This window comes from Callorhinus ursinus, unplaced genomic scaffold (assembly GCF_003265705.2).
Source record: "Callorhinus ursinus isolate GAN/ISIS: 27379988/994484 unplaced genomic scaffold, GSC_fseal_2.0 scaffold13, whole genome shotgun sequence".
NCBI classification, from domain to species: domain Eukaryota; kingdom Metazoa; phylum Chordata; class Mammalia; order Carnivora; family Otariidae; genus Callorhinus; species Callorhinus ursinus.
Genome location: NW_027397075.1, coordinates 14,461,021 through 14,481,524, shown reverse-complemented (window position 1 = coordinate 14,481,524; position 20,504 = coordinate 14,461,021). Strand labels below are relative to the sequence as shown.

Below are 20,504 nucleotides of genomic sequence, written 5' to 3'. Positions count from 1 at the left end.
CTGCATTCAGCTCAGGTCAGGATCCCAGGGTCCTGGGATCAAGTCCTGCATCAGGCTCCCTGCTCAGCAAGGAGCCTGCTTCTCCCTCTGCCTGCCACTCCCCTGCTGGTGTGCGCTGACAGATAAATAAATAAAATCTAAAAAAAAAAAAAGAAATATGAATGTAAAGCATATAAAGGAACTTTCACTTTTAATTCAAATGAAATCCAAGCTTTGTCTTCATTCTTTTTTTTTTTTAAGCGAGAAAGTGTGCACACATGCATGTGTGAGTGAGGAGAGAGGGGCGGGGTGGGGGGGAATCCTAAATAGACTCTGGGCCCGCCTGGGGCTAATCCCACAACTCAGAAACCATGATCCAAGCCAAAAAGAAGAGTCAGACGCCCAACCAACTGAGCTATCCAAGCATCCCTTGTTTTCATTCTTAAATACAGTGTAGAAACATTGAAATGTGTGACACAGTCATTTCCAAAGGGACACAACATTTCAGATGGCCTTTTACCTGGATTGGTCGTAATAATGGTTTTTGAGATTACAGTTGCTGTCATGCAGTTCCGAAATTTGTCAAAACTTATTCTTACGTCTGAGGCAAATATTACTGTTTAGGGGGGAAGAAAGACATTTTACAACTTTTATGTGGAAGGGGGTTTAAAAAATAATAAACAGTGAACACAATCATTGCAGCATCATACCTGTGTCTCGTGGCACCCAGCTCTGTGCAACCAGGATAGATTCATTATCCCAACTGCATATTTTAAAAAAGAAGAAAAAAGTGAATACATTAGAAAAAAACTGACAGTGACCACATTATTTGTCAAAAAAAGAATGTCTTAATGGCTGGAGTTAACAATTGCCCAAGTTGTCAAAGGCACAAGTGAAGGATGTTGGCTTCTCCTGCGTTTTGCAGGATTCACTGTCTATTTCACAGGGCATTTCACGTCCATGTGATAAGTCATTCCTTAGCCACTATTCATCTTTGACAACTTCTGCCTCATCCGTTCCTTCTTTCCCCACTACTTAGGTTGCTCCAGGCTAGTTAGAACCAAGTGACTACAAATCCAAAGCCTTTACAACCACTCTGTCAGACCACTAAGAGAGGGCCCTGCATTGGATAAACTGTTCAGGGGACTTGACGTGTTGAAGGCCTGTTTCAAATTCACTTCAAATCTGGAGTCTGAACAAAGCCATGTACTACCCTGCGGTGCTTCAGGGTATTTTTCCACCATATTCCTGTGGCCTGACTCCAGGGCACTACCCAAGCAATCACAGTGAATCTGGCTGGTTCATTACCAATGGGACCTAATGAATCACACTGTTATAAAGCAGAGGACAGGAATGAACCAGTCACCGTAGAGTCCATCCAAATAATCCTGTGCTGTCCAAAGAGCTCCTTTTAAGATAATCTTACAGCACAGACTGTAATGCTCAGTGTACAAGAGCAAGGTTTCCTTTTTAATAATGATTTCTCCTCCATCATTACTCCTCTCCTACTCTGAAATCCACCATCTTTTTCATAAAATAAAAATATTCTGTCTTGGTGCTAACAGCAGGGATTTCACGGTTTGGAACAGATGTAGGAAGTTACCATATCATTGCAAAAGAAGACTCTGTCTCATCATAGAGCTTCACCTCACACCTCTGGCCTTTTCTCCGGTCTGAAGTTGTAAAGTATTTTGGCTCTCCAACCTTAGAAATCGAAGGAAATCATTATTCTTCACCTATAGTTGTAGAGGTACATAAATGTTTATTGATGGAAACATTCAAATGTTTACCTTTTATTTTATTTTTTTTTAAAGATTTTATTTATTTAAGAGAGAGAGAATGAGAGATAGTGGGCGCGAGAGGGAAGAGGGTCAGAGGGAGAAGCAGACTCCCTGCTGAGCAGGGAGCCCGATGTGGGACTCGATCCCGGGACTCCGGGATCATGACCTGAGCCGAAGGCAGTCGCTTAACCAACTGAGCCACCCAGGCGCCCTAAATGTTTACCTTTTAAACAGCAAATTAAAAAATCAAAATAGCAAGAATCACTAATATATATTTGATGGTTTTAAAAGCATCTTCTATTTCTAAATTAGGTGTATACAGCTGAATTTGTAAGTTACACACTTTGATTGAAGGGAGAGACAAAAAATGTGCTTTAAGACTGTGGGGTCTTTTCAACATGTCAAAAACAATGCTCCACGACAAGCCCCTGTATGGCATCTAGGTGGACTCACTGAGGATGGAAAATATATTTTCAACATCTGTGACACCCATGGCTTAGCACAGAGCCTGGCATGGAGTATATGTGACTGAAAGAACTCAGTCTTCCTACACCTCAGCATCCTCAGCTTGCTGGCACAGGTAGGATCCAATGCCTTCTTTGCTGCCTCCGTGGGAATAAGGTGGTGAAGACCAAATGAGGGACGTACGGGAGGCCACCTTGACACACTGTCTGGCTTGACCCACATTGGGGGTAAGAGGATCATGGAAGTGGGAGTAAACTCAGGGGTCCTTCTGCCCCCACAGCGAGTTCTCGAAGGGAAGAGCAGGTCCCTCTGCCAGCTGCATAACAGTGGCCCAAGCCTGGTCAGCTGGCTGCCCCCTTACGCTGCTGTCACCACTGCATTCCTGCAGAGCTGAGCTCCAGGGGAAGGAGCTGAAGGAAGACTTGCAGCTGCCTGCACAAAAGCAGGATCTAGAAGGAAAGTCAGAGGAAAGGACAGCCAGAGTATGGCAGAGGTCCGACATATCCCAGCACACAAGAGAATTCTATGAAAAGGATTCTAAAGTGAAGAGAGAGAGAAGGTGAGAAGGAAGAGAGAAAGGGCTAAATAAAAATGTGAAGAAAAGGAAATGTAAGAGGGATGGAAGCAAAATGGTTGAAGAAAGACACACACACAAGAAGTCATGTCCTCCTACAAAAGAGGGTGCCAGACTCATGGCCGGGGAAGTGGAAAATGCTGTCGCAGGCTTTTGCTTATACTGAGTTTGAGAAAATTCTAACTACATTGTAATATAATGGCATTGTATAGAACTGAAGGGAAATCGAGATAATATCCTGCCTTTATGTAAGACTGAAGCTAAATTGCCTAGAAAGTGGTTTCTCGTATTGTTCAAGACTGTCACAGAAGAGAGTTTATTCCTCCATCCTGAATTACATTGAATGCTCACTGTGCCGGGCGCTGGGCTAGGCTGGGGCTAGGGTGGACAATAAAGCAGTTGTGGCCTCCACTGTCACAGGCCGGTCAATGGGGAGAGTCGACACTGTCATTTAATACAGAAAAGCAATGAGCGATTACTTACAACATTTCATGCTTGTGTATGTGGTCTCTGACTATCCTCACTCCCCACGTTGAGGAATTGGTCCTGCCCCTTTAATTTTCTCCATGTACTTTTTTGTGTGTGTGAAACTGTACTTTTGAGATCTACCTCTGAATGTCTGCCAAGTGACCAGTCTGTCCAAGAGAGTTTGAAACTCATTGCAGCAACTGCATAAGAGGGAGGTGGTGGTGTGCGGCTTGCTGAGAGGCTCCCCAGGGCCCCACAATGCCTGCACGAGGTCACGCCAGCCACACGATGGGTATGCCCACCCCCATCTCAGGACACCTCTGAGCACACACATGAGTGGACTCCGTGAGTCCTCCAACTTACATCCCCTCGAGAAACTTCATGCAAATCTTCAAGTCCATGAATTTCCCCTTTCCACTTGTGTCTCTGTTTCACCGAAGTATGCAAAGCTCTCACAGTTAGTAGATCATTTAGGAGTGTGCTGCATTTAACATTCAAATTCAATTTTATTTTGCTATTCATTGCCAGATAAACTGCTCCTTTGACGTTGATGAGAAGTGCTACCATTTTCTTAATTCAACTTACTATGGATCAAGAAAATTGACTCCAGCTGGTTATGACTTTCCAAACAGAAGGGAAGTGATAGGACTGCCCACCAAACAGACGGTGGGTTTGTTGAGGCTTTAACTTACCGACCTCACTGCCGCAAGCACATTAATAATCCTCCCATCCAGACTGCATCCGTTTGCAACAATGTCACCCAATGAATAAAAATCACGAGACTCTTTAACAGGTAAGTATATCAAAGCAAGGAGCTTGTTGTCCACTTGGTAACCGGAACAAACTTTTACCATGGAGTGATTCTCACTGAGCAATAGTTTACAGTTGCTAAATTGCAAAAACACACAAAAACAATATCAAGTCACTTTCTAATAGAAAAATACTTCCAGATTCACATTATCTTTTTGGTTGTGATTTAGACTATATTAAGAAAACTTTTATTTTTTACTCTGAGAAACATTGAAAACTGTTGTGAAATATTTTTTGTCTAAAATGTATTTTCAGGGGCGCCTGGGTGGCTCAGCCGGTTAAGCGGCTGCCTTCAGCTCAGGTCATGATCGGGTCATGATCTCAGGTCATGATCCCATGGTCCTGGGATTGAGCCCCACATCGCATCGGGCTCCCTGCTCAGTGGGGAGCCTGCTTCTCCCTCTGCCCACCCCCCCGCTTTTGCTCTCTGTCAAATAAATAAAATCTAAAAAAATAAAATGAAATAAAAATAATAAAATGTATTTTCAGGGGCACCTGGGTGGCTCAGTCAGTTAAGTGTCTGCCTACAGCTCAGGTCAGGATCCCAGGGTCCTGGGATCGAGCCCCACATCGGGCTCCTGCTCAGTGGGAAGCCTGCTTCTCCCTCTCCCACTCCCCCTGCTTGTGTTCCCTCTCTCGCTGTCTCTCTATCAAATAAATAAATAAAATCTTTAAAAAATAAAGAAGTAAAAAAAAATGTATTTTCATTAAGAAAATGTTTTGAGGACCAATTTGTGCCCGAGTTCTAAGCGTACTAGTTTCTGACTATGCCCCAAACTCCGAGCTTCAGTTTTCTTCTCTGTAAAGTAGGGGTATAAAAGCCCTCTGATAAGTCAGGGTAGGGGTATCCCATATCCCCTGCAACACTGACTGCCCTGCCTGCGTCAGGACAGTGCTTGACTTCCTCCTGGGATGCTCTCTGCAGTAGATGCCCAATATCTACACACTGAACTCCAATCAAGGTGTTCTTCCCCCTCCAGCCAATCAACTCCCAAGTCCCCTCAGGGAGCCTCTTTCCAGCCCTTTAACCCAGGCCCTCCTCCCGCCCCTCCCCCTGCTACTTCTTTAGGTGTTTCCCTCACCACTTCTCACATGAACTACTATCTTGTCTCCTAAGCTTCCCTCCCCACTCAGGTTGCTGAAATGATCATCCTAAACCACAAATATGGACATACTAGTTCCCAGCTCAAAGACCTTCTGGGCTAGCCACCGGCAAAGAATGAAGTTGGTATGCCAGGCAAAGCTGTCTGGGAAGCGACTCTGCTTCTCTCTCAAGCTTTTCCTTCCACTGCTCCCCCTGCCTTTGCCCTAAAGCCCAGCCATATTAGACGACTAGACTATGAAACTGGCAGTTTTAGACCAAAAACAGTCAAATGTCAACAGTTTCATGTGGTTCAACCTACTGCTAACTGTTCTGGAAAAGACCAGGAGGTTTCATGTTTGTTCCCTCTGCCAAGAATGCTCTTCGCCCCCACCCTTCCTCCCTCCCTCCATCCATTTATCCATTCATTCCATCAATATCTACCAAGAGCTAGTATGTGCCAGAACCTAGTCTAGGTTCAGGCACAGGGAATACAGTGGTGAAGAAGACAGACAAGACCTTTGATGTCACGGAGTTCACATGTGTGAGAGGGAGACAGACAACAATTAATCAAATAATCTCAGACAGTGGGCTATGATGATAACAGCACAGAGCAAAGTCCTAGTGACGGACTGGAAGGGCCACTACACACAGAGTAAACGGAGAAGGTCTGAGGAGGTGACATTCAAAGTGACACATCAATGAGCAGAAGGAGCAAACAAAGCAGATGGGAGAAGACTGTTCTGTGCAGAGGGAAGTGAGTGTGCAAAAGCCGACAGTGCAGAATAAGCCCAGGGTGTTCACAAGGTAGAGAGGAATCTGTGTGGCAGCACAGAAATGAGACTTGGGGTCTGCTATGAGGTCAGAACAGTAGGCGGGAAGGGGTCACAATGGAGACTGCTGTGCCCCACTCAGGGCCCTTTACCAGTGTCACCTTGCTCTGGAGAGCTGCCTTCAGGCAGAAATGCCAGTGGTGGGGAGTGAAGGTCGTAGCCAATGACTTGTGAATCCAGGCCACGGCACTCATCCTCCAGAGCTCGCCCTGGGGCCAGGCGGACTGAGCTGGGCTCTGGCTGAACCTGCCTCTCTGCTGTCCCCTGATCTTATCCTTACAGGCTGTTCCAGAGAGCTCTCCCTCAACAAACCACTTACACAAAATTCCTCCTCTGGGCTCTGCCTCCAGTGAACCTGAACTAAAATAGGAAGGCATGAAGGCAGAGTTTTACTTTGACATGATACATCTATAGGACTTCCAAGATTTATCTTTCTCATTGCTCAGCTTTAATGTGACTAGAGGCAAATTTTTCTAAATCTGAGAATAAAAGTACTAAAAACAGCCATGTTTTCATGTAATCCTATATCAACCTAAATTATTTCATAATCAAAGCTAAATACTGTGAGGAAGAATTAAACTCCTAATTTTCAAATGGAAGCATATACCCTCAGTAAACTCTCCGCTAATCTGACACACAGACACAACAAAGTCTGTTGGCTCTGTGCTGGATTATTTACCCAGGAGTGGCAGGGCTGAATTTTTCTTCTCTTTCTAATTCCTTTCTTTGAATCAGGGGATTTTCAATTATCACTGCAACAGAAGGAAAAGTATGATGCTATTACAAAAAGTAACTAGATACATAAAAACAAGTATACATCACAACGAACATTACAATGTTATTTCTAATTTCTGAGTCAGTGTAGCATATCCTTCCCAGTCCTCTCCCTGTGTCACTGAGACACAGAATCCTCAGAATCCTTGGGTCTGACTATCAATTTGATCCCAGATGACATTTCTTATGTTTTGTGTTTAAATCCAACATATGACCGGCATTAATAGTTTTATTGATTAGTTACACCGAACATGTGATCTGGTCATGACCTGCCCTTCCACAAAACATATACTTTAAATGAACTTCACCCAGGGCGCCTGGGTGGCTCAGTTGGTTAAGCGACTGCCTTCGGCTCAGGTCATGATCCTGGAGTCCCGGGATCGAGTCCCACATCGGGCTCCCTGCTCGGCGGGGAGCCTGCTTCTCCCTCTGACCTTCTTCCCTCTCATGCTCTCTCTCTACCATTCTCTCTCTCTCTCTCTCAATAAATAATAAAATCTTTAAAAAAAATAAATAAATGAACTTCACCCAATTCACGGTTGCCTTTGGAAACAACAGCCATGGGGCATAAAGAGCCATGCACAATCTGGCTCCTGATTTCAGCTCCACAACTTATCAGCTTATGACTGAACACTTTAAGGGTTTTGTTTCCTTATGGTCTTGTTAGACCTTTTTGTGTCTCTTTTGCTGATTCCTCACAGAACTATTCCATGATTACCCCTTTTTACAAATGAAGAAACTGAAGTTCACAGAGGTTAAATAACTTTCTGGAGGTTTTATATCTAGAAACTAGTAGGGCTAGACTTATAGTTGTTCTAAATCAAAAATCTGTAATCTTTTCACACCTCCACACTAAGATCATATTTAGATTTATAATTATTGTCAATTTTGTGCTTTTAAGATCCCTTACCTCATTCATCCTCACAACCATCAAACTATAGTTTAATACCAAAATATATCTTTAGCTCCATATAATTAACACACTGGCATTCATCCAAAGAATGTTTCTAATAGTACTGGGCCCTGTGAAGTTTACAAAGTTTTCTGCCTTCACAGTTCATATGTTCAAGTACCTTATTATTCAGTTAGAGAGACACAACACACAACCCTGCAAGTTCATAATATGAGGCAATAAATGTATGAGTAGGTGTAAGTGACAGGGACAGGGACAGGTAATAACCTGCCTAATTGTGCAGTTCTGGAGAGTGGTTTAATTACGTGCATTACTCTTGCCCTTCTTTGTTCTACCATGAAAGAGAGCTGGTATCGTGCTTTCTTGTTTCCTGTATGAGGCTAGTGCTGCCATCCACGGAATGACAACTTTCTACACTTCATACCAGGCATTCTACCTCCTTTGACACCCACAGAATCTATAGGGTACTCATTCATAGTTGAGACTCAACAAGGTTAAGCACTTTTCTCAAAGCCATGATGTAAACAAATATTAGAAGTAGGATCTGAATCCAGTTCTATCCGTTTTCAAAGCCCTGGTTTTTTTATACAACACTGTACCATCAGAAGGATCCTGGGATGGGTAAAGGATGCCAAAGATTTGGTGTTTTCAAAGTAAACTTCTTAAACTCCTACTAAAAATTCAAATATTTTCTTTTGTCAAAAGCTATTTAGCAGCCTTATTATGTTTACTGAAAGATAAATGGTGATAGCAACAACAAGAATTGATGCAAACTGAAATATGAAAGAAACCAAAGATCATAAAGCTACCTAGTAAAAATATGTGACAATCACATTTATACATTTCAAGCAATAAAATGCTGAATGTTTGTGTTATTCTCTGAATGCCTGACTTTTTTCTGATAACTTTCTTAAGATTATAAATTGTGTCTTACTTTGACCCCCTCAGTGTAGTTCCCACAAATATATCACAGGAATAATACTATAATAGAAACAGTTCCAGAACCAATGCCAACTTACCGCACTCACCAACCCTAAAGCTGTCAGAAAGCGACCTGATGTAACCTTCGCTGCCCCAGGACGTTGCATTAACAAAATGGGTTGGTGAGTCCCGAATGGTAAAACTGAAAGTGTACCTCTCTGATCCGATATCTAAGGGAAACCAAAGCTTTCATGTTTCAAATGAAAACTTTTATCTTAGGTTTGAACAAATATAATTATTATGATAATAAGCATACTCAAACACATGGTAAAAATATTACTGCAGATATAATTCTAAGATAAGTTATGCTTTAATGAATCTCAAAGCTGTCAGAGTAGATAACTCACCTCACTATTGATCCCTCTGTTCCCTTTCCCCAGTTATCTGTGTATTTGGAGGGAAATGATACTTCGGCTGGAACCCTACAGATTTTAGCTTAGATTCTCCATTTCTCTCTTACTGTTACAGTTTCAACCTAAGTCATGATTCAGATCTAAAATTATTCCAAAACAAATAAATGTGTGCTAGTAAATGGCACCACTAGAGGTCAGCAGGTACATTTTTTCCAAAATAAAATGACCCTGCTGTTTTTTGCTAATTAAAAAGGTAACACAACCTAACATATATACATAAATTATAGATATCTACTAAACTGTTATTAGCATTTACCTTTGGGGAGGAGACTAGGCTGGAAAGAGCTGGGGGTTGAATTAAGAATTTCATTTTTCTATTCCATGATTTGTAGTGCTTGAATGTTTTGTGAAAATAGATATGTGACATGTGTGTAATGTTTTTTTTAAGTCAGTAAACATGTCCTCTCCAAAAAAGGAGTTCTGTACATATAACCATAAAGTACTCCAACACTACAGGAATCACTACCTGCACAGTCTGTGAGGTGAAATTGTATTTCATTGTGATTTTATTTATTTTTTTGAAGATTTTTTTTTTATTATTTATTTGAGACAGAATGAGAGAGAGAGAGAGAGCACATGAGAGGGGGTAGGGTCAGAGGGAGAAGCAGACTCTCTGCCGAGCAGGGAGCCCGATGCAGGACTCGATCCAGGGACTCCTGGATCATGACCTGAGCCGAAGGCAGTCGCTTAACCAGCTGAGCCACCCAGGCACCCTATTTATTTTTTTTTTAAGATTTTATTCATTTATTTTGACAGAGAGAGACACAGCGAGGGAACACAAGCAGGGGGAGTGGGAGAGGGAGAAGCAGGCCTCCCGCAGAGCAGGGAGCCCGATGTGGGGCTCGATGTGGGGCTCGATCCCAGGACCCTGGGATCATGACCTGAGCTGAAGGCAGACGCTTAACGACTGAGCCACCCAGGCGCCCCTATTTCATTGTGATTTTAGCAAATATTTTAAATACTGACATTTTCCTAATTCGTGTGTTTTAAGTTATTCCTTTTAGAACTTAGAAAACATACATAGACTCTCAAACTATTCAAATGGTAATTCTGATCTAATTAATCATGAAGTGAAAGCATAAGCAAATATTTACATCAAACATGATAATAGAATATTACATGAAATTAAAATAAAGGAACCCTCACTACACCACAAGCCAAAAAACAGCCACAGTTATTGGGCCGATTCAAACAAAATTAATGTCTTCTTCCGCCAAAATCACTGTCTGGCTGACTAGAGCTGATTCCCTTAAGCCACACAGAAGTGTTTATACTGTAACCTTTCATAAGCAGGGCTGACGTAAACCATGCTACTTTTGGCATTTTATATCTTATCATTGAGTGTCAACTACAGAAGTTTGAAAACTTGATTTTAAACTTGATTTTAAAAAATCTAATTTTAGGGCGCCTGGGTGGTTCAGTTGGTTAAGCGACTGCCTTCAGCTCAGGTCATGATCCTGGAGTCCCGGGATCAAGTCTCGCATCGGGCTCCCTGCTGAGCAGAGTCCGCTTCTCCCTCTGACCCTCTTCCCTCTCGTGCTCTCTGTCTCTCATTCTCTCTCTCTCAAATAAATAAATAAAATCTTAAAAAAAAAAAGAACTTGAGCACAAAGTAGAAAATAACAACAACAAAAATCTAATTTTAGCTTCTGAGCACTATATGGCGGAAGTGCCTCCTCTTCAGGCCTCTTTGGGGTCTGCGCGGAAACAAGATGAAGGGGACGTCATCGTTTGGAAAGCGTTGCAATAAAACGCACATGTTGTGCAGTTGCTGTGGCTCGAAGGCCTACCACCTTCAGAAGTCCACCTGTGGCCAATGCGGCTATTCTGCCAAGCACAAGAGAAAGTATAACTGGAGTAACAACGCTAAAAGACGAAACCCCACTGGGACCGGTCGAATGAGGCACCTAAAAATTGTATACGGCAGATTCAGGCATGGATTCCGTGAAGGAACAACACCTAAGCCCAAGAGGGCAGCTGTTGCAGCATCCAGTTCAGCTTAAGGATTTCAACGATTAGTCACACAATAAACGTTCTGGTTTAAAAAAAAAAAAAAAAAGATCTAATTTTAGGGGCGCCTGTCTGGGTGGCTCAGCTATTAAGCGTCTGTCTTTGGCTCAGGTCATGATCCCAGGGTCCTCGGATAGAGCCCCACATCTGGCTCTCCGCTCAGTGGGAAGCCTGCTTCTCCCTCTCCGACTCCCCCTGCTGGTGTTCCCTCTCTATGTCTCTGTCAAATAAATAAATAAAATCTTTTAAAAAAATAAATAAAAATAAAAAATCTAATTTTAGTCTTGGATTATTTCCATAGTCCTAAAACTTTTATACAGTTCAAGCAACTCAATAAGAGCCACTACAGCCAAAGTTAACTGTATTTTCCACATATGAAAGATGAATTTTATTCACTGGATTGTCTGGTTGATACTGCTGCCATACTTCTCTCCCTCCATGCTCCTCTATCAAGACACATCTCTGCTCGAAAATCCTGTTCCTTAACATTTTCTGTCTTAGACTTTCCTGTGTATTTGTATCTCTTAAGCTGAAAGTGATCGTTAACAGGGAGTCACACAGCCTTACATGTCATTAAAAATGATTTTAATGTCCTCACACATATGGCCTTAAATTGAGTACTTTACCATACAATAGAGCAATGGCCACTGCTCTTAAGGAGTTAAATGGGCATGAGAAATTTAATCACTTAAATACACTTTGTTGTAGTCATAAGCCACACTTGATGAAAAATGAAGTAAAAAGTTAAACAGAACTCAGCTTTTTCTGTCTGGAAAGCCTTTGACATCTGTTTTCCCAATAACTATACCAATTATTTTCTGAAAAACAAAAGGGTTATAGAAGACAAATATCAAACACAGATGTAGATGGTAAATTTAATTACATGGACTTGTTATATTTTACTGGCTCTAACATTTCTGACTAGGAGCCATTTAAATATATTTACTCCAGAAAAACATCTAAAGAACTTCATAAATGTTCAATTCCACAAGGAATAGTACAAAGTAACAGAACAGTTAACTGCTATTACAAATATAATCACTTAATACTTAGCATGTTTCTACTTTATTTTCAGTCACTAGTTGGAGCACAGTAGCTGCCCTGTGCTATCAGTTCTCACTGAATTCATTCAAAGCACATGTATACATAATTTAATTTGCCACGGTCTTCAAAGCTTTAATATAAGATTTTTAAAAAGATTTTATTTATTTATTTATTTATTTGAGAGGGAGAGACAGATAGTGACAGAGATAGCAAGAGAGAGCACAAGCAGGGAGGAAAGGGAGAAGCAGGCTCCCGCCAAGCAGGGAGCCTGACATGGGGCTCGATCCCAGGACCCTGGGATCATGACCTGAGCTGAAGGCAGCCGCTTAACCGACCGAGCCACCCACGCACCCTACTATAGGATTTTCTAACCATCCACATAAAATTGCTTAGCTTCTTAATCCAAACATCTTTAACAGTAATATAAAGTATACTGTAATAAAACTTATACATTGCTGCTAATAAATCTAAGCTCTAAAGTCCTAGATCTTAAACCTTAAAGATACTAACATCTCCTTAAGCATTTTAATGTCTTTAGCAACTACCAGATAAAAACTGAATATTTAAAAAGTACTTTAAGAAACAAAAATAAGGGGTGCCTGGGTGGCTCAGTTGTTAAGTGTCTGCCTTCGGCTCAGGTCATGATCCCAAGATCCTGGGACTGAGCCCCACACTGGGCTCTCTGCTCAGCGGGAAGCCTGCTTCTCCCTCTCCCACTCCCCCTACCTGTGTTCCCTCTCTCGCTGTGTCTCTCTCAAGTAAATAAATAAAATCTTAAAAAAAAAAAACAAAACTCTGAAAAACAAACTGAGGGTTCTAGAGGGGAGGGGGGTAGGGGGATGGGTTAGCCTGGTGATGGGTATTGAGGAGGGCACGTTCTGCATGGAGCACTGGGTGTTATGAACAAACAATGAATCATGGAACACTGCATCAAAAACTAATGATGTAATATATGGTGATTAACATAACAATAAAAAATTTAAAAAAAAAAGGGAAACAAAAATAACTACCTTTTCCTGAAAGGATAAACCTAAACTCACACTAATTCTAGCAACTGATTTTAACCTTGCAATAATCTGTTACATTTAAAATATGTTCAAGCTCTTAAGACTGCCACATCCTAGCTGAGCTATTAACTAATCTTACTATATTTAGACACACTGCTGTTATTTCTTAAATTCCATATGCACCTTGATCTCACCAAACTGTGTTGGAAAAATATAACTAATGGAAATATTGACAAATCTTTCTAACTGAAGAGGAAATTAACAAATCGCTTACCGTTCTTTCTTTCTTTCTTTTTCTGGGCCTCCAGAAGGATTTGGGCCCCTATTTTTAACAATAAACTTTAACTGCACATTAAGGTTACATATAAATGTATCCCATTTTAAGACATCTGATTTGTAAATGCCAAATGTAAACAACAGACTGCTCAGGGCAGTTCTTCACCTCATAAAATGATTCCACCTAGATTTTGTTTGACTAAAAACAGTCTTGGCATATTTGAAATGATTGAATTCCCCAACAACCCTTCAGTAAAAAATGGATTTTCACATATTTTACAAATACAGCTTTTGTATTCTTTTATGTCATAAAAGGAGCACAGTGCCAAGTGTTTAAGTCTGTAACTTAAGTACAGTTTGATTAGAGAGTAGATATTTCCAAGCAAAAATGTTCTAATTTTACAATGCTAAATTTGAGCTGTTATTAAATATTTAATGGAAGTAATACAATTAAACTTTTGATCATTTTGAACAATTGCTAGCCATATCTACAATGTCCTACTCTAGACAAAAGAGAAACTAATTTTCATTTAGCTGGCATAAAATCAAAGAAGCTTAGGGGTATCTATAATATCAACAATTGTACTGATGGAATGAGTAGCTATATCCTTGTCAATTATATAGGCATGTGTCAAATGAACCAATAATGTTGCTATAATATAATATTACCACTTAAAGTTTCATTAGAGAACAACCAAACCACTCTATCATTAAAACCTACCAGATTAGCCATATTTGGATGCAGATCTGAAAGTGCAGTGAAGGTCTTTGATGCAAAGGAATGTGCCATTCTTTTATCTATATTTTAGAAAACATAAGTTGATGAAAATTAAATAACTGAAATAACCCATGAAAAATTCCAAGATTAAAAATGTCATCTGGGGGTTGCCTGAGTGGCACAGTCAGTTGAAAGTCGGACTCTTGGTTTTGGCTCAGGTCATGATCTCAGGGCTGTGGGGTCAAGCCCTGTAGGGGTTCCTCGCAGAGTGCAGAGTCTGCTTGTGACTCTTTCTCCCTCGCCCTCTGCCCCTTCCCCCTGTGCACGCACGCATGCACTCTCTCTCAAATAAGTAAAAAATAAAATCTTTAAAAAATTATCTAGGAAAGCATTGAATATATTACTCACTCTTTGGGAAAAGTTTTTTATTATAACAGTGAAATGTAAGTACAGATCAAATCTGTAAAAAAACATGTTTCAAAATGTCCTTTTACAGATTTGAATGATATAGTTAGGTTTCAATTTTTAATTTCACTTTCCAAAGAATGTATAATTTAAACTGGTAAGAATGTATAATTTAGCAATTTTTTAATATTTCTGAATGTAAGAGGCATCTTGTGTGTGATGGCATGTTAGTTTCAGTAAAACAGAGAATGTGAGTTTTTTTAAAAGATTTATTTATTGGTGGGGAGAGGCAGAGGAAGAGGAAGAGGTAGAATCTTAAGCAGGCTCCACCACCATCATGGAGCCATCTCTTGACCCTGAGATCATGACCAGAGCCAGAAACCAAGAGTTGGACACTTAACGGACTGCACCACCCAGGTGCCTCACTAATTAGCAATTTTTGTGCACCCGGTAAATTTAGTTTCGGATGAAAGATGATTCGATGGGACATTTGCAGATTTAAATATTTATTAGCATGGAGCCTACTTTTAGAAATACAGCAAAACTCAGGGCCCCTGGGTGGCTTGGTTGAGTGTTGTGGCATAGAGCCGGGGCATGGGGGGGGGTGTCTGTGCTCAGGGGGCAGGCCTGCTTGGGGTTCTCTCTTTCCCTCCCCCTCTCCCCTCCCCCTGCTGGAGCGCATGTGTACTCTCTCTCTCTCTCTCAAATGGGTGAATAAATAAAAAAGAAAAGAGGGGCACCTGGGTGGCTCAGTTGTTAAGCGTCTGCCTTCGGCTCAGGTCATGATCCCAGGGTCCTGGGATCGAGCCCCACATCGGGCTCCATCCTCCAGGGGAAGCCTGCTTCTCCCTCTCCCACTCCTGCTGCTTGTGTTCCTGCTCTTGCTATCTCTATCTCTGTCAAATAAATAAAAAATCTTAAAAAAAAAGAGAGAAAAGAAAAGAAATACAGGGGTGCCTGGGCAGCTCAGATGGTTAGGCATCCGCCTTTGGCTCAGGTCATGATCCCGGCGTCCTGGGATGGGGCCCGCATCCAGTTCCCTACTTAGTGGGGAGCCCGCTTCTCCCTTTCCCTCTGCCTGCTGTTCCCCCTGCTTGTGCTCTCTGTCAATAATAAATAATTACTAAAATCTAAAAAAAATACAGCAAAACTCTATTGCAAATACCTCTAACCTGGTTACACTATGTGTGGGGATGGCAGTGATTTTAACCTCATATCTAGATGAGAGCAGAGGTGGGGCCATAGAGATTTCATGAGTGTATCTCGACGCTATCTCGTGCATAAAAAGCACTCAATATCAAATGAGTGATATTAAAATATCAAATGGTGGCTGGTCCTCAGTATCACCACTGTAAAGGGTTTCAATGTAATAACATTGGTCAGCTACACCAAGCCAGTAGATTTACTCAATTTCGGTTATTCATGCAGCACATGTCGGTTGAGTGTCTGATTTGTGCCAGGCCCTGAATCAGGACAGGCGTAGGGCTGGGAGTTGGTGCCTCACCCAGGAACCGCATAGAGGAGCAAGGCAAACAGAGCGTGGGAGGTAGGAGCAGCTGTATAGTGCCTCAAGGCCCCACTGCTCCAGACCCTTGGCAATGGTGCGGGTACCCAGTCCAGTTTAAGGTCAAGTGGCGGCACCGTCGCAGGCAACAGCTCTGGGCTGGCGCTACACTACAGACACTGGGTACATCATGACCATCTCGGACAGCCGCGCACCTCGGGTCCGGATCTCCGAATCCCCCTTCCTGGGCTCGGAACCCTCCTCCCACTTTTGAAGGGCAACCCCCTGGTGCGTCTGGCTGACTCCGTGGGTAGAACACACGACTCTCGGTCTCCGGGTTGTGAGTTCCAACTCCACACTGGGTGTAGAGATTACTTAAAAAAAAATTTTTTTAAAGCAAACTGTCGATGAAAGAATGATGATTTCTAAAAATAAAATCATTAAAAATCATCGTAATAAAGGGCAGCTTCGAGCGTGGCCCAGCGCCTGCCTTCCGGGGCGCGGGTGGAGGGCCCCGAGGGGGCGGAGACCTGGCGCTGGGGCCCTGGAGCCGGGGGAGGAAGGCACGCTCGTCGGGGCTGGCTCTGACACGGCGTCGGCCGTCCGAGGAGCGCAGTCAGCCGGACCCGCAGGGCAAACCAGCGGCTGCAGTTCTCAGCCGGCCGAAGTGAACGGACGGAGGCCGAGCGCGGGACCGCAGGGGCGTCCGCCGCCACGTCCGCCGACTGCGTTCCCGGGCGCCGCGCCGTGCCGCCCCCGCCGCCCCCTCCCGCGGGTCTCCCGCGCGGGCTGCTCCGCACCAGCGGCGCTCCCAGCCTCCTTCCGCCGCTTCCCGAGGAGAGAACCCGCCGGGCGTCCCCGCTCTGACGGGAGCCGGCAGCCACGCCGCCTCGGTCCGCTCGCACCAGGGCGGTCCCAGCCGGCGGCCGCACACCGGGCCCCGCCAGCCACGCCCTTCGTGGTCCGCCCTCACGGAACCGGGCGTCCCCGCGTCCCGGGAACGAACCCCACTTCGGGACGACGCGCCCCGAAACGGCAGCAGAGGAAAGGACAGCCGCGTGACTGGCGCCCCAACTCGGTCCGCACCGCGCAGCGCCGCAGGCCCCCTCGCGCGCCCGCGCCTCACAGAACGCGCCGTCCGGGCAGGCCTTCACCTCAGCCGCCGCTCCTCGCGACCGCCAGGCCCGGCGCTCCACAGCCTCTCCACGGTGCGCTCCGCCCGCCGCCTGCCGAGCGACGGTTAGCGCAGGCCCCGCCCGCAGCCCCGCCTCACACGCCGACCCCGCCCCGACTCCGCCCTAGCCCCACCCTCGGCCCCCACCCTCGCCCCGCCCTTCACCCCGGCTCGATCCTCGCCCCACTTTTCGCCCCGCCTCACACTCCGGCAGTGCTCTCGCTCTGCCTAGCCCCTCTCTGACTCCGCCCTCTCCCGCCCTTCACCCCGCCCCTCGTTCTGGCTCCGCCCCCGCGGTCCCTCTGTGGTCCCGCTCCTGAGTGGCGAGACTCGGGGAGGCCCGAGTGCGAGTGGTCCCGGCTCTTCCCTTTCTCGCTGGCCCGAGCGTGCGGCTCAGACCCTTGGCGGTCCGGGGCGGCGAGCTGGGCCGGGGTCTGCGAGGTGCGCGGCGGGGCGCGTGGGCCGGGTCCGCGGGGCCCTGTGACTGCTCGCGGCTCCGGGAGCGAGGCCCCCCGAGAGGGAGTGCCGCAGACCCCGATGGCCCGTAACGGGGCCGGCGCCAAAGCGCCCGGGCCCTGTCTCCGTGGTTACCGTGGTGCGGGACGGAGACAGTGACCTGTGCCGACTCTTCGTGTGTCTCATTACCGCCACTGGGAAATCCTTTTAGTCAAAGGACTTAGAAACTACTTTGTGTTACTAGAGTACTAATCAGGGGCAGATGAGTCAAGATCCAGCAACTAAATCCATTACATTTGTCCCCACCTGCTGTCTACATGTAGCATTAAGTTAGCTTCTCGCTTTAGAAGGAGAAACAACTTTGGTACTTAGTATACAGCCATATATTAAAAAAAAGTACATCAGAGGCAAGTTTTATGTTCTCGTCCCAACAAAGCTCTTACTTTTCCTCTTCTGTTAGTTTTTTTATTCCCAAATAATAATCGAAAGCCAAATAAGCCACCTGCATTCCCACCACTTCAAATTTAATAGAGAAAGCTTTTTAAAATTTTCCATATTCCTGGGGCACCTGGGTGACTCAGTCGTTAAGCGTCTGCCTTCTGATCAGGTCATGATCGCAGGGTCCTGGGATCTCCCCGCTCTGCGGAAAGCCTGCTTCTCCCTCTCCCACTCCCCCTGCATGTATTCCCTCTCTCGCTGTGTCTCTCTCTGTCAAATAAATAAATAAAAATCTTTAAAAATAAAATAAAATTTTCTGTATTCCTTTCCAGGCTTTGTCTTTAAAAGAACATATCTTGATCTTTCCAAAGGAATGAGCTGATATTTTAAGTCAATTTTAGAGGGGGGGGAAGGTATAAAAATAGTTTGCATGCATTTTTCATTTGCGCCTCTGTAGGGGAGTAATATTTTAAATTTTTGTATTTTTCATATTTTAGTAAATTAATTTTCGCTGAAAGCTATGGAAGATTAAGCAAGCAGAGTCAGCCTCACTAAGACACAGAAGGCTTTTCCTAAAATGCAGCTTGGAAATGCAATCCTGAAAGAGTGGGATTGCTTGATGTCAATGAGATTGGGACCCTCTTGTTGCGAAAATAATTCATTTCTTCCATTTTTCATAGCAATTCTGTGAACTTGGTTTGTTCTTAACAGTAGAATTGACTTGTCAGTACATTTTGGATGGATGTGAACAGAAGCAAGGGCAGGAAAGCCTAGGCTTGCCACTAGATGAAGAAGGCAAGGGTGAGTGAACAAAGGTCAGAGGTAAAATAGCTTGCGTGTCTGACTAAAGAAATGGTATGAGGCTGTGCCTGTCACCTCCCCAGTGCATGCCAGCTGTCAAGCCATCTAAGAGCATGTCAGGAGTGACAGGAAAAAGATACAGTAATCAACTTTACACTTACTAATCGGGAGGAAAAGATTGACGATTATTTTAATGAAATACAAGACCGCCTCTTATTTATTTAACAACAAAACAACTTTACTGAAGTCAATCCTGTGGTTACAGTCTCCCTCCCAGGAGTGGAAATACCGACTGATCAATTACTAGTCTCACTCCCCACTCCCTCCGCCCAGGGGACCAGCCAACATTTAAATAGATTGTAGATATGCTACCATTGACAGATTATTTGTGTACATTTTTGCACCAGTTTTTCTGGAGAAAAGGAGTGAGGTAACCCATGAGTGGGGCAGGAAGAACTAGATGGGGTTCAGGGGTGATACGAAGTGATTAGGGACTATCAGGGCAAACAAGAGGGGGAGACAGAAGAGAGTGAAAGCACATTTGGGGGGAGCTGGATTCGGGAAAGTTTGAAGAAGCATCAGAAAGGAGAGAGTTCATGAAAAAAACAAAGCTGTTGCAGCTGTGGAGTGTCCTGAGCACGAGGAGCCCAGGAATGTTCTGGAAAATTCTGGGGAAAATCCATGCAAACTGCTGAGTCAGAATCCAGGGGGGCTGTGGGAAAAACAGGTCCCTTCTCAAGTCTGGGTGGCCCAAGCTAGAAAGAACTTGACTTGTTGCACCAGCAAAGAGAGGAGGAACAGAAATATTGGCACCAGCCAGAAGTGGTGGGAATTGAGGCTGGAATTCCAAGTGAAACTGGAGAGTCTACGAGAGCCTAAAGTAGGCGATGATCTGTGGTAAGCCAAAGTGAGCAATGAGCGGGCTTGGAACCCCGCAAAGTCTGTAGTCCATGAACAGGGACATGTCTGCTCCACGTGCCTGGAGTCCACTGTGTTGAGATCATGCTGAGGGAGGGGACAGCAGGGGAGAAGGTCACCAGCACACAAGACACCTGTGGTCCTTGGAGCCGACTGGCTTCCCCCCAGCCGACCCCACCAGAAAGTTACTCATGTGACATTAGGAAGGGCCCGCCTCTTTGGAGGGCTGTCATGGGCCACTTTTCATCACAATTTATATCAGACGTATGTAACGTGTTCAAACCTTCCTAGATTACTCAACATAACTTTGCCAGTGGCATTGCAATTAATGCATCACGGACCTCTCGAGTTCCAGCTGCACATCGCCAACCATCTGCAGGCAATTCATGCACTTGAGGGAGCAGGTATATGTAAAACTAAAGTCATCCACTCACCCAAGGCCGGCTGCTCATCTCCCAGTTGTCATAACCACGCAGCTTGTAACCTGAGCGCAGAGCCTCAAAGGGAGTCTTGAATCCGCATTTCTGTTCCACTTTTATCTAACCGGGTTTCAGGTTCTGTTTTTCTTTGGCATATCTCTTGAACTTGTTTCTGTCTCCCCATATCTATTGAGACCACCTTCGTTTGAGCTCCGGAGGCATTTTATCTGATGACGTTTACCTCTCCCTGCTCCAGCCCATC

The 20,504-nt window shown here is 44.4% G+C and overlaps 1 protein-coding gene and 1 pseudogene across 11 annotated transcripts in view; one reads left to right on the top strand and one right to left on the bottom strand.

The window, feature by feature from the left end:
- Positions 1 to 17,269, bottom strand: part of MEIOB (meiosis specific with OB-fold) — a 36,900-nt gene extending 19,631 nt beyond the window's left edge. For 7 of the 11 annotated variants that reach the window (XR_012380489.1, XR_012380491.1, XR_012380490.1 and 4 more), the window contains exons 1-9: positions 17,123 to 17,269; positions 14,131 to 14,207; positions 11,843 to 11,900; positions 8,698 to 8,829; positions 6,671 to 6,743; positions 3,960 to 4,155; positions 1,583 to 1,683; positions 690 to 742; positions 500 to 595 (exon numbers count right to left, since the gene is read on the bottom strand). Coding sequence is in view for 8 of the 11 variants with exons in the window: in XM_073899697.1 (XP_073755798.1) it covers positions 500 to 595; positions 690 to 742; positions 1,583 to 1,683; positions 3,960 to 4,155; positions 6,671 to 6,743; positions 8,698 to 8,829; positions 11,843 to 11,900; positions 14,131 to 14,199 (778 nt within the window). In the remaining 3 variants the exon portion in view is untranslated. Of the gene's footprint in view, positions 1 to 499; positions 596 to 689; positions 743 to 1,582; positions 1,684 to 3,959; positions 4,156 to 6,670; positions 6,744 to 8,697; positions 8,830 to 9,006; positions 9,617 to 11,842; positions 11,901 to 14,130; positions 14,208 to 16,251; positions 16,411 to 17,122 lie in introns of those variants that run through there. The other 4 variants (XM_073899694.1, XM_073899695.1, XM_073899696.1 and 1 more) reach the window with 4 other exon arrangements.
- On the top strand, positions 10,721 to 11,898 carry LOC141373992 (large ribosomal subunit protein eL37 pseudogene; annotated as a pseudogene).
- Positions 17,270 to 20,504: the final 3,235 nt, after the last annotated feature.